Consider the following 13,114-nt stretch of genomic DNA (forward strand, 5'->3'; position numbering starts at 1 on the left):
TTCTTTTATTTAAACTTGTATGAAGCTAGTGCTCACTAGTGCCTGCTAACAAGAACCATACAGGAGCTGTGTGCAATCTCCCTTAGACAGCTGCTCTTCCAGGCTTAGCTGAAATACCCCTGGCTTTTTCCAGGCATGGCCCTCTCTCATAGAGCTCCCCAGCAATGCCAGATTGGAGGGTGGTCTGGTGATGGGGACAAACATCCACTTGAGGTTAGGATGAGACCTAGGTTATGGGGCTAATAGGCCAGGATTGGAACACAAATCTCAGGCCCCCACCAGCGAGCTCATCCCTTCATGCTCCCTTCCTCGACATCCATGTTTCCGTGCTCTTGCTGAACTAGCACATCAGAATCTCATGCATTATAATCAGGGCACAGCTGTGCTGATGGATTTGTAAGCGTGCAAGGTGTTGGAGTGGAGAAATCAGTTGCACTGGGTGGCTTCTGGATTCTGATATAAGACAGAGGAGTAGGAAAGGCTTCTCTCATTACGTCCCAGGCCTTGCCCACCTTACTCAGATAAAGGTAACCAGTCACTGTTTGCTCATGTCATCATCAAGGAAGCAATGCACTAGTGGCTTTTCCCTATTGTGCTCGCAAATGGTCTATAGAAATGTAGGGGTCCAACCAGGGGACTTCAGTGCCCAGCTTTAGACACTCCAAGAGCTGGGACCCAATCCCCTATTCTTCCGTGCTTCTCGTCTTCTCTTCCACCTTTTTCCTGGGAACACAAGAACTGCCCTCCCAGATGGTGTCGTGGGTTCCTGTGTCTCATTCCCCTGGGAACACAGAATTTGCCCTCCTGGATGATGCCATTGACACGTGCTCATGAGCTTGGACCTTTGTAGCTATTTTTCAACACCTGGTGGTTGAGTTGGGCGTCTATTTGGGGCACAGTTGCAGGTAGAACTCCATTCCCCGTGACTACTCCCCAGATGGTTACGGTCAGGGGAGAGGGGCAGGAAAACCTCTCTCCACCTGTTTCTCATGATGGCACGTGACCATGGCGGTATTAGTTCTTTTAACTTTATCCAGGTGGTCACAAAGTCTTTACCAGAATTACCACCTGGCTTTTCCAATTGAGCCAATGGTTATTATAATGGCATCAGTGTGGAGCTCATCTATTTAAGAAAATAATTGTCCTTATCTGTGTCACCAGTAACAATGGAAATGTTTAAAATGAAACAATTAAAAATGCCGTTTCCTTTTCACCTCCCCCCCAGCTTGGGCAGTGAAACTAGACTGGTCAATATAACTTCTTGAATCTCAAGCAATTTTTAAATGTCCAACATTGCAGAGGAATATTTAAATCCTAAAACAGCTTTCCACTCTCATTTTCTTTACTCCACTGTTCGTAAAACCCTTTGAATACAAATGTGAATGAAAACTACTGGAAAGTGTCCCAATCTGTATCTTTGAGGAACTTTTATGACAAGTAATAGCCAGAGAGAGATATTTAAAAAACGAAACCCAATAGAAACATCCCTGCACATCAGAAAAATTCAGATCCAGGTGCAAATCATGGAGCCTGGGTCTATCTCAGGTAATAAAGCGATGCAAAGAAAAGAGATTGGCACTCTTTACTATTTCTGCGTCCATTTTCAGTTTTGTTCTACATGTTGTGTGGATAAATAGACACCAGAAATACATTCTGCTTTTCCAAACAGCACTTTCAAAGTACATAAGGAAGGTTTCCTCTGCATTTCTTAGCTAGAACATGGGAATTAGGTTTGAAGGCAAGATTAAAAGACAAAAAATCCTAAAAACTAAGGGCCTCTCTATGCACAGAAATTGCACTGATTTAACTTAAATCAGTTTAAAAACCAACTTAGTTAGACTAATACAAACTCCTTTGTGGATACTCTTGGTTATATCAGTTTAGCTTACACTTCTAAATTTACAGGTGCAAGGTAAACCAATATAAGGCCTGGTCTACCCTAGTATAATTATTTTGGTTAGGGGTGTGATTTTTTTTTTTAAGGAAGTAGTTATACCAGTAAAAACCCTAGGTTGTGTCTACATTCTGGAGACTATACTGGTATAGCTATGCTGCCATAGCCCAGTAGTGTACACACAGCCAGAGGTTCTTCTGTCAGTTCAGGAACACCACCTCCCTGAATGCAGTGATCTAGGTTAACAAAAACCCTCTTCTTTTTTTCACACCCCTGCCTGATATAGCTATGCCAATACAGAAGTTTTCAGCATGGACCTAGTGTGGAAGCAGTTATACCTATATAAAGTTGCCTTATATTGATATAGCTATTCCCCTTCCCATACAGAACTAGCAATCCTATTATAAAGCACCTTTATACCAATATAACTGCATCCACACTAGGGGGATTGTACCCCTTCACCATACCGGTATAGTTAAAGTGGTATAAGTTTCTAGTGTCGAGAGCTTTTAGGATTAAATTGAGTCACACACAAAACTGCACCGATTTAACTAAATCAATTTAACACCACACCTTTAAGTAAACTGAGACAGCTTTGTGTATAGACTGGGCCTATGAAAAAATGCACAGGGACAAACTCTCCCTCAGCTGTGCTTGTAGAGATCTCCTACTTAGGGGACTGGGAGCACACATGCAAAGTCAGATTTTGACTGAAAATGAGTAAAACACGCTGAACTGAATCCTAAGGTCTTTAACTGGGGCAAACATTCATTGATTTCAGTGGAAATTTGCCGGAGTAGGTAAAGCAGGATTTTAGTCACTGGAAGTTAAGAGAAGACTTAGAAGAAAAACTTACCTTGTGAAACTTTGAAGATGAACAAACAGAGGCAAAGGAAGCATAAAAGAAAGAGAGAAGAGAAAAATATAACAATACAGGTAACATCCAAAACTTATAAAGAACTAGAAAAGAATAAATAAATTGAGGCTACATAGTAAACAGAGAACAGCTCCACTACAATTAAACATTCACACACAGCTAACCAGGCTTTCTTTATTAATATCCATCAATTTCAAGAAGCTGATTTCATTTTGTGAAGGGGAAATCCCTACTTGCTCTTACATAACTGGACCTAGGCCAATAACAAACTTTGACACTTCATGATCAAAATTATTACCCCACAAAACCTACATTAGCAATGTAGCCATTTCATGTGTGTTGGTTAAGGGGAACTGTTGAAATTAGGGTATATAGGAAGCAGGACATTATCACACAGGAAGAGGTGTATCCTATTTGTTAGCATAGGGGACCGGAAACAAAAGTCCTGGGTTCTTTTGCTACTGATTTGATCTGTGCCCATGGATAAGTCACAGCAGCCACTCTGTGTCTCAGTTTCCCTGTTTATGAAATGGGGATAATGCCTACCTTTTGGTCAAGTGTTGCAATGGTTAGTTATAATGTTTGTAAAATGCTTTGAGATTCTTATCCTATTACAAAGTAGATCCGTATTGGGTCTGAAAGTGCAGAAAAGACTACTTTTACATACTTTTCTCTGGCAGAGGTGAAGTGCAGCTTTAGGGGGTAAAAAAAATAAATAGAGGTAAGCAATCACTTTCTCCTCCAAATTTCTTTCATCCCAGGAAGGCTTTCTCAGTCAAAGAATTGGTTCTGGCTTTGCTTTTATTGTGTGTTTTAGCAACACTTGCTACCCTCCCACCCAGCCACTGAAGTCTGGCTTGGCAGCTGCAGCATGAGGAAAAGAATGCTGGATATGCCTTTCTAAAGGCCCCTACAATCTAAAAGTACAGTAGCCACATTATCATTCTGTGCCGCTAGTAGGTTCTGAGCACTGTAATTAGCAAACGAGTGACAAGTGGACAGCATGATTACAGGTAATTTCTTATTACCAGTTGGTAATGAAGCCTTGACAGCCAGCATCATGACCTGTTAACCTTCTGAGATGTGACTGTGAGAGTCTGCTGTAGCCCATGAAAACCAAGTGTTCCTTGAACCCAGAGTACTTATGGCTGCAGTTATTTGTGGGCACAGACACACACATTGCAAGTAGAAAACAAGAGGCTAAGCTAGGGACTCTTTAAAAACCATACCCCTATATCAGATGGCTTATTTAAAGGGGAAAAGGTGTGAATTGACCCCTTTGCTCTGATATAATTTAAGTGGCTTTTATGGTCAGAGTCTCTGGTACGTCAGAGAGCAGGATTTTTTTTTTTTTGTAATGTGAATTCAGTGTTGTTGAGAGGCGCTAGATTGACAACCCTGTGGGCCAAAGGCTCAGGCAGGTAAAGCACAGTCAACAGGAGGGCAACCTTCTCCAGAAAATGCCTCATGTGTGACCTGAACAGACATCTCTGGCAGTGTGTGGCGAGCTTACTATCCAGGATCTGTCATTTTCTGTTGAGACCACTTACGTGGAGGGCCTTTCTGCTGCGGACACTTGTCTGCGGCCCTAGGACTTGGTCTGAGACTTAATCCCAGCTCATTTCACAGACAATGATGGTGAGGTGGTAAACAGTCTCAAGTAGGGTTCAACCTAGAGGTGAAAGGCTCCCCCACGACCATTACCAACCCCCGAGCCAGGCGGTCCCTTACTTCTACTATCCTCACTACCTAGATATGGTATTGATTATTTTGTAGATTGCTTTCAACAATTAGCATAATTTTTTTTACAATGAGGCACTGCTGAAGCAAATGGGTGAGCTTTTAAGAAGGGCAATTTTGTTCAAACTATCTGACACTCATTTGGCTAACATTTGGGATGGTGGGAACATACCCCAAGGACTGATTTATGTGGGAGTGGAGGGGGAACTCGCACAAAAACATGTGTCATTGGCCAGGTAACAAAAAATTAGCTCCATTTCACTGTAGCTCTTCGCAGCCTCCACATAGATGCAATCAAAGATTCACAGGCCTGGTCTACACTGGGGGTGGGGATTGATCTAAGATACGCAACTTCAGCTACGAGAATAGGGTAGCTGAAGTTGACGTATCTTAGATCGACTTAGAATCACTTACTTTGCGTCCTCGTGGTGCGGGATCGACGGCCACTGCTCCCCCATCGACTCCGCTTCCGCCTCTTGCAGCGGTGGAGTTCCGGAGTCGATGGCAGAGCGATCGAGGATCGATTTATCGCGTCTACACTAGATGCGATAAATCGATCCCCAATAGATTGATCACTACCCGCCAATCCGGCGGGTAGTGTAGACGTGGCTAGAGAGACTTTAGTCTCTAAACACTGCTCAGCAGCTAGCAGCTGGGGAGGGGCTGGGTGGTGATCATAAAGTCAGGAAGCTTTAGAGCAGAAGAGCGCTGCCGAGGGAGAGTCAGCAGTCACTCTCTGGGATTAGACATTAGGGAGGCCAAAGGGGAGAGCAAGTCCTGGGATCCTTGCCTAAGTGCAAGAGGCTGTCAAATGGCCACAGGTGACACAGAAGAGGAATTGGAGAGGAGCTGGCTCTGGTGGGAAGCCCTGACGAAAGGGCAGGAACTGGACTTTCAGGGAGAGGGATGCATCTAGTTGAGAGGGATGTACAGTCAAGCCCAAGGAGGGAGGAAGTGGGTTTTTGTTTATACTTTTATGTTGGGACTTTGTTAGGGGATTCGGGGTGGGAGGCGCACCTGAGAGTCCTGCCCCCTGAAACAAGGTTGAATCTAGAGAAGTTGCGGGAGGGGTGAGAAGGCCTGAGAAAGGCTGGGTAGGAAGAAGCCCCGGGAAACAGCAACAAGGATAGGACGGAGCAGCCCTTGGACGCTGGTTATAGGGTCCCTGGGCTGATACCTGGTGCAGAATGGAAGGCCTAGGTTCCCCTGCCAGCCAGCAGAGAAGATGGTGTGAAACCCCTGAGAAGGGCATAACGACCAACAAAGAGCTCTGCGAGGGTGTGATGACAAAAAGGTCTGGAGTTGGGGCCAAAGACCTTTGGGTGAGGATGTTTGGATCCTTTATTTGCTGGACATTCTGTTACCCTGGAAGGATTAAATTAAATTGTGCCCTGGCCAGGGGGCTGAATTACAGGAACAGAGATCACTGCAGTGCCAGAGTGACTGGCGGCAGGGAGCACTAGATCGGGAGAGAGCTACTCTGCCACACCTGACCACAAGGAGGCACTCTGGTGACGAGTCCCCCACCTCTACTGCCAGTGAGCTCTTTTTGCTTTCAGGCCCCAAATGAAACAAGAAGCTGTTTCAAAAGCCATATATAGTTGGTTAGAGAAGATATCTGTTTGGTAGCTAATGAGGCCAGCTGGCAATTCATTTACATTAGGAAAGAGATGGGAAATGTCCCTTAAAATTGGACAGTCAAAAACTAATTACCTGTGATAATAAAACTGAGTTCAATTATTGTTTCTCCTAGGGTGGATCCCTGACAAAAGGGCAATGTGCGAAATACTAGAGCATCCTCCAAGCCCTCTTCATTGAACTGTCTCAACCCATACCCTTTATCTTAGTGAGCTGAAGAGATCTGGGCAACAGGCAAACTCAGTAAAGATTCCAGCAACAATTCCCATACAAAATGTTAGAGTCTACCAGGCTCTTACCGCGAGAGACTTTGCAAAGTGACCTTAACCTAAGCTTCTCTCTCTAGGAGTTTACACACAGGATTTATAGCTTCACCCACACTCTCGGGGTTCTTGAGGAATCTTTGCAGGTATATAGAGAAGAGACATCAGCATCTCATTTTAAGTACATAGCTCTCATGAGAAAGGTAGCTGCTCTTCTGGCTCCTTTCCAGGGTCAGCAGTAAGCATAAACTGCCTAATCCGTCCCTCAAATAAGACTGGGACTGATGTAGTCAATAACTCACCAGACCACTTTCTAGTAATTAAGTTTAGCAGAGCTGTAGTGGGGTTCAGAGCTGGAATCTCAGAGCTATTGATCAGGACTGAGGTACATTGGCTATAGGGTGGCTCAGAAGTAGGTCTGGGTGAATAACTGATTTTTCAGTTCATTGACCATTCAGAAACATTGGGGCGGGGGGGGGGAATGTGGTTGGAGTCAAACCAAATCTAAAAATTCCAAAGAGTTTTGGTGAGTCCAAAAAGTCCATTTTGCGTTGAACACAACGTGGTGTTTGATGCAAAATGTTTTGTTTCTGGGCATCTTTAAAGGGGCAAATTCACAAAATGGCCAGAGGAGGAGGTAGGGCTGTCACTGCCATCCTTATAATGTTTTGTACAGTGGTGTGGTTAGGACACTCAAATGGGATGTGGGAGATCCAAGTTGGAATCCCCTCTCTGGTGCAGCTCTCCCTGGTCAGGTAAGTACCCTAATCAGCAGCCTGTAGGCTAGTCTGTGATGGCCCTTCCTTGCTCAAACCACCTGGCTACAAGCCGGGCACTACCTCTTCCTCCAGCCATTTCGTAAGAGTAGCCTGAAAAAAGATGTATTGCCAAAACTATTTGGCAAATTCATGTCGAACTTGTAAAATGGGGGTGGGTCAGCCAAAGCTGACCAATGAACTATTTGTCTGAAAAAATGTGCCCAGTTCTACTCAGGCCCAGAGCGGCAGGGGGAGTCACTGTTTAGCATACAACCGCAACTACAAAGCTACCATTAGGTGGCCAAAGCATTTTTCAGCACACAGTGCCCCACACCTGCATCTAGCCAGTAAAACTGGCTCTTGACCCTCACACACAAAAACCAAAAGCAAAATGGTGGCCCAAACCAAGGACCTAGGACTCTCCCTCTTCCTGGCCCCTTTTTTCATTGCTGGCCCCATTACCCTTAGATATGATGCACTTTCTGATGCCTTTGCCCCTTCCCCCCAAAAACTCGCTATGATCCATATAATGGCACATCTATAGGTCCTTATGCCAGCTCGGGGGCTAACCCAAGCTCCAGCTGCCAGATTGTCACTAGTTGTTGTCACGCGTATTTCCTTGGAGAATAAAATGTCCTTTTGACATTTCTCGCCCTCCCTGTGCAGAACAAACAGAGCAGCGCTCGCTAAATCCTGTTGTTATGTTCTGGCACCTCTTGGCCTGAACTTAATCACCCCCCATCCTTCTCCTTGGCAGATGTGTGTTGCTCTTGGAAATGGTATCTGCCAGCTTTCAAATTCATCAGTGGTAACTACACTGACAACAGGAGGCACTTGTGACAGATACTTCCCAGCTGCACCTTCCTTTCTAGCAACCAGGCTGGAAAATTACTCAGAGCCTTTCTGCCTGCTGCCCAGATGATTGGCACTGCATTATCCACTCACCAATAGGGACTCAGGGCTCATCTTCACTACGGGGTTATAGCTCTACAGCTGCAGTGACAGAACTATGCCACTGTAACCCCGCAGTGCAGACGCGTCCTACAGCAATGGAAGGGGGTTTTCCATCGCTATAGGAACTCCACCTCCCTGAACAGCAGTAGATAGGTTGACAGAGGCATTCTTCCATTGACCTAGCTGTGTCTACCCCAGGGATTAGGCTGGCATAGCTACAGTAAATTAGAGAGGCATAGTTGGGCCGTGGCCAGATCCTAGACTATGGGAAAAGGTGCTTTTTTGATGAAGTTAGTTCAACTGATCTAGTTTAACTTGATTGAAAACTCCACTTAGCACCAGTATTAGACATAGTTTAACACCTTTAGCTTGATTTTTAGCAGGTCAAGTTATAGCCTAGGTTGAAAATAAAGAGATAATACATGGTTAGCTAACTGGACGTTCTAATTCGTTTTCTTTGGGCTATGTCTACACTACAAACTTTGGTCAATGCAAGTGACATCATCATGCAGCTGCCAAAGTTTGTATATCACTCAGGTGCATGCATAATTTGCTTCTTGCATCGACACTGTGCCAACTCACCAGGAGTGCTTGCGTCAAGGCAAAGTGCAGTGCGTCACCAGTAGGTATCGCAGTGTGCCATGCACTACCATCTGGTGCAATACTTTTAGGGAAATTTTCACAGTGTGTTGTAGGGTGGAAATGACTCATCCATGGATCTCTGGGAGATAGAGGTCAAGTTCCCAGCATTCAACTTCCTTCATCCCATGATGCCATACATATCCCATCATTTTTGTGCCTTTTAAAAAAAATCCTGCAAACCCATCAAGCAGTTTTTGGAGTCCGTCATCTCGGATGGAGCCTGCAGAGCTCTGCACTATTCTCACGAACATTGCAAGTGCAGGAGGCATGAACCTCCTGTATTTGCAGCCCTACAGTAAGTACCGCAGCAACAGAGGACACGATTTCTTCGAGGACAGTTTGCTAAGGGACATAGCAAAAGCCAATAGAAGGTTGTTGGTGGCATTAATGGAGCAGCTGCTGATGGTGTAACACCACTTCTGGGCCTGAGAAATGAGTACGGACTGGGGGGAATGCATTGTAATGCAGGTTTGGGTCGACAAGCAGTGGTTGCAGAACTTTCAGACATGAAAGGCCATTTTCCTAGATCTGGGCCGAGCTTGCTCCAGCCCTCCAGCGCAGGGACACCAGAATGAGAGCTGCACTGACAGTGGAGAAGCAAGTGGCCATCTAACTCCAGAATCTTGCAATGTCAGATTGCTGCCAGTCAGTGAGAAATCATTTTCATTTTGAAGCTGGAAAATTCACAGTGGCGGCCGTCATCATGATTAATTATGGTGTAGGGCCATTAATCATATCCAGCTATGCAGGACCAGGACTCTCAGCAATGAGCAGGACATAATGGATGGATTTGCTGGAATGGGGTTCCTGAACTGGTGTGGGGCAGTAGACAGCACACATACCCCTATTTTGGCACTAGCCCACCTGGCCATAGAGTTCATCAACAGAAAAGGCTATTTTTCTATGGTTGTGCAAGCATTGGTGGATCACCAGAGATGCTTCTCCACAAGCAGTGTGGGCTGGTCAGGGAAGGTGCATGATGCTCGCATCTTTAAGAAAACTGGACTGTTCAGAAAGCTCCAACCATGGTCATTCTTTCCTGACTGGTGGATTACCACTGACAATATCGAAATGCCTATAGTGATTGTGGGGAACCCACCCTGCCCCTGGCTCATGAAGCCGTACACCAGCCACTTGACAAGGAAAGATTCAGCTCCCTGCTCAGCAAGTGCACAATGACAGTTGAATGTGCTTTTAGTAGCCTGCAGTGTTTACTCACTTAGACTGGAGCTCATTGAGAACAACAGCCCAATGGTTATAGCTGCTTGTTGTGTCTTGCGTAATATCTGTGAGGCAAAGAGGGACAAGCTGCCACCAGGGTGGAGGGTGAGCGGCTGCCTGCGGCCTTTGAGAAGCCAGAGGCCATTACAAGAACCCAGCGGGGAGATATACGGTTGAGGGAGGCTTTGAAAGAACAATTTAACGGTCAGCCACAGTAGTGTTCTCTGCTGGCATGCTCTCTTTGGGTGCCGCTAAGAATTGCTCTGCATTTATAAAGAGGACCCAGTGTTTTCCTGACGCTCCGAATTACGTGGTACTTGCTGTACATTTACAAGTACCATTCCCTTTGAGTGCCACTGTGCATTCTGCAGTATGCATTGTCAATGAATAAAGATAATTTTATTCTCCAAAAATAATATGTTATTGAGTAGGAGAAACAGTGCAGAAAATCAATGTGAGCTGCCCGTTCCCCAGGCAATACAATACAACCTTTTGACAAATTAATGGCGTGGAACTTTAAAACTGGAGAGGCAGCAAATATTTCTCTCCATTTCAGGGCACAAACGTAGACCGATGTAGACCGTGGTTCTTGCAGGTCCGTGTACGTGCAGCTGTAGTTTTCCTTGTTTCCTCCAGCATTGAGTGGTAGGGTAAGGATATGGCCTGTGATGCCACATAATATGTTGAGGGGTGCACAAAGCAGAGACCATGGAGTTCTCCAAGGACTGAAAAGGGTGGGGAGGCCAGGATTTTTGAACCTGTAGGCCAACCAGGGTCTACAGCATTTGGGTTTGCTGCCTGAGAAGACCCATTATGTCCTGGTGTATTTTCATCTACTTTTCATGCTGGGACTCCTGGGCCTTTCTCCTGATCTCTTTCCTTCTCTGTGCCGTCTGCCATGTTGGCCCTGCAGGTCCTTTGTTCAGTGCCCGATGCAGCACCAGCTTGCAGGATCTTGCTGAGTATGTCCTCCTGTGTCCTCTTCTGTCTCCTCCTCATCAGATCAGGCATTTTGCAGGTGTGGAGGGGGCACCCTGAAGGCCACCATGCCAGAAGCTGCTATTAAAAGCAGAGAGATGTACCTCTGGATTTACAGTCACAGCAGAAAGGGAAAGATAAGTTTCAAAACTCCCTTCCCTTATTCCCATAGACACTTCTAATGAGACATGCTTATGGACTCTTCAGCTTTGGAGTGCCCAGCACCACTCTCCAGGCCCAGCCATGGGGAGTTTGGCCTGCCGGGGCGAGGAGAGGGTGAAGGATTTTTTGTTGCATGAAGCAATAATATTTCAGTCCCTGTTCCACGGGGATGCGTCTAGGGCAATGACACTGAATGCTGGTGCCATTGTCCACAGGCAGTGGGGATTTTAGCTGCTATCTCATTCCTGAGGGTAACAAAGGCACAGAGAGCACAGCTATCCCTGGCGTCCCGAAGCTGCCCAGGCCTGTATGCTGCTAGCCTGCGTACTGCCACGGTGCCTGCTGAACTCATAGCAGAATGGCGTGGGAAACTGTCCTACCAAGGACGAAGAAATAAGGCAGCCATCCCTAGAAACCGTCATGAGACGACTGCAGAGTGTCTCCGTGAAAGTTTCATTGAGATCTCTCAGGAGGATACAAGGGACATCCCTGTGTACATAAACAAACTGCTCCGCTGGCCCTCCCACCTAACCTACAGGGAATGAAAAACAGAGGCCAACTCTACCTCTGTTAGTTGTACCTCTATCTTATCTCGTAGGAGTACAACTATGAAAAGTCAATACCTGTGTCTTGTTAACTTGGGATGGGCCGGGTGCCATCTTTACATTTAAAAACTCGAAGGAAAAATGCATGCACACACTTACCCGAGTTCCCTTCCCCTCCACCAGGCTCATCTATGCTCACCTGTTGGAATTGGCTAGACTGTGGTGGTGTCTAGATCAGGTCCTGGCTTGTTGCATGGTTGGAGCTCCTTCCTGTGTCACCCTCCTCCCACACCTTCTCGTCCTCGCTGGTCACTGCAGGGGGTCTCTGTCTTGGGGTCCTCCAAGCAATGTTCCCTCAAATTTTTTACATCCACGTGCGGAATGAATTTTGCTATGTGCACCAATATGGAGGTGATGTGTGGAGGGGGTGGGGCCAAGGGGTTCGGAGTGTGGGAGGCAGCTCAGGGCTGGGGCAGAGGGTTGGAGTGCAGGGGGACTTGAGCTGGGAGTGAGGGCTCTGGGGTGCAGCTGGAGATGAGGGGTTTGGGGTGCAGGAGGGGGCTTAGGGATGGGGCAGAGGGTTGGGGACAGTGGGGTGAGGGCTCTGACTGGGGATGCAGGCTCTGGGGTGGGGCTGGAGATGAGGGGATTGGGGTGGAGGCTTCTCTGGAGCTGTGGTGGGGAGAAGGACTCCCCCCAGCCCTCTCTCTGCCGCAGCAGCCTGGGGCCGGGAGAGAGGTGCCTCTCACCGGCCAGGGAAGCTCCAGGGCTTGGGCTGGGGGAGAGGCACCTCTCCCAGCCGCAGCAGCTCCAGGTCCGAGACTGGGGGAGAGGTGCCTCTCCCCTCTGCATGCCTGCGTGGTCCTTGATAGCCTGCTGCGCAGCCATGTGCCTGCACAGCTTAGAGGGAACTTAGCCTCCAAGGTATCCTCAATGGTCTGCTGGGTCTGACATGTCTGACATGCGGCTCGTTGTAAAAGCAATAGATCTATGGGGTACCACCAGATCTATTGTTGGCCTTCTTGGTCTTGTGCTATGCTTGGCCAAGTTCCTTTGCTTGCACATGGTGCTGCTGCAGATCCCTGTCATACCCCTTTTCCTGCATCCCCTGTTCATAGATATCTATGTTCCTACCTGGTCCGTAGCTACGCTTGCACAGCCTCTTCTTCCCACAGGCCCAGGAGATCCAATACCTCCTTTCTGCTCCTGGCAAGAGCAAGTTTAGCTCATGGAGCCAGCACGGTCGGTTGGGGAGTTGCATGCATCAAGGGTGAACTACTTGGTGTGCTCACAAAGGTGAGCGATGTGGAAAAGGCATTTCAAAAACATGCAGAGGTCTTTAAAGGGGGATGCTTCCAGGCTCCGTGACCCCTGGGAAGTGGAGGTTACAATGGTGACCAGAGTGGTCAGTACTGCAGGGCATGGGGCATTATGGAACAGCT

General features: G+C 46.9%; 1 protein-coding gene across 1 annotated transcript in view; it reads right to left on the bottom strand.

The window, feature by feature from the left end:
• Positions 1 to 2,576: 2,576 nt before the first annotated feature.
• Positions 2,577 to 13,114, bottom strand: part of STUM (stum, mechanosensory transduction mediator homolog) — a 69,055-nt gene continuing 58,517 nt past the window's right edge. Inside the window, exon 3 of the mRNA XM_073338697.1 lies at positions 2,577 to 2,759. Within this exon, the coding sequence (XP_073194798.1) occupies positions 2,734 to 2,759 (26 nt within the window). The 3' untranslated portion in view covers positions 2,577 to 2,733. The remainder of the gene's footprint in view (positions 2,760 to 13,114) is intronic.

Source organism: Lepidochelys kempii, chromosome 3 (assembly GCF_965140285.1).
Source record: "Lepidochelys kempii isolate rLepKem1 chromosome 3, rLepKem1.hap1, whole genome shotgun sequence".
Classification (NCBI taxonomy): Eukaryota; Metazoa; Chordata; order Testudines; family Cheloniidae; genus Lepidochelys; species Lepidochelys kempii.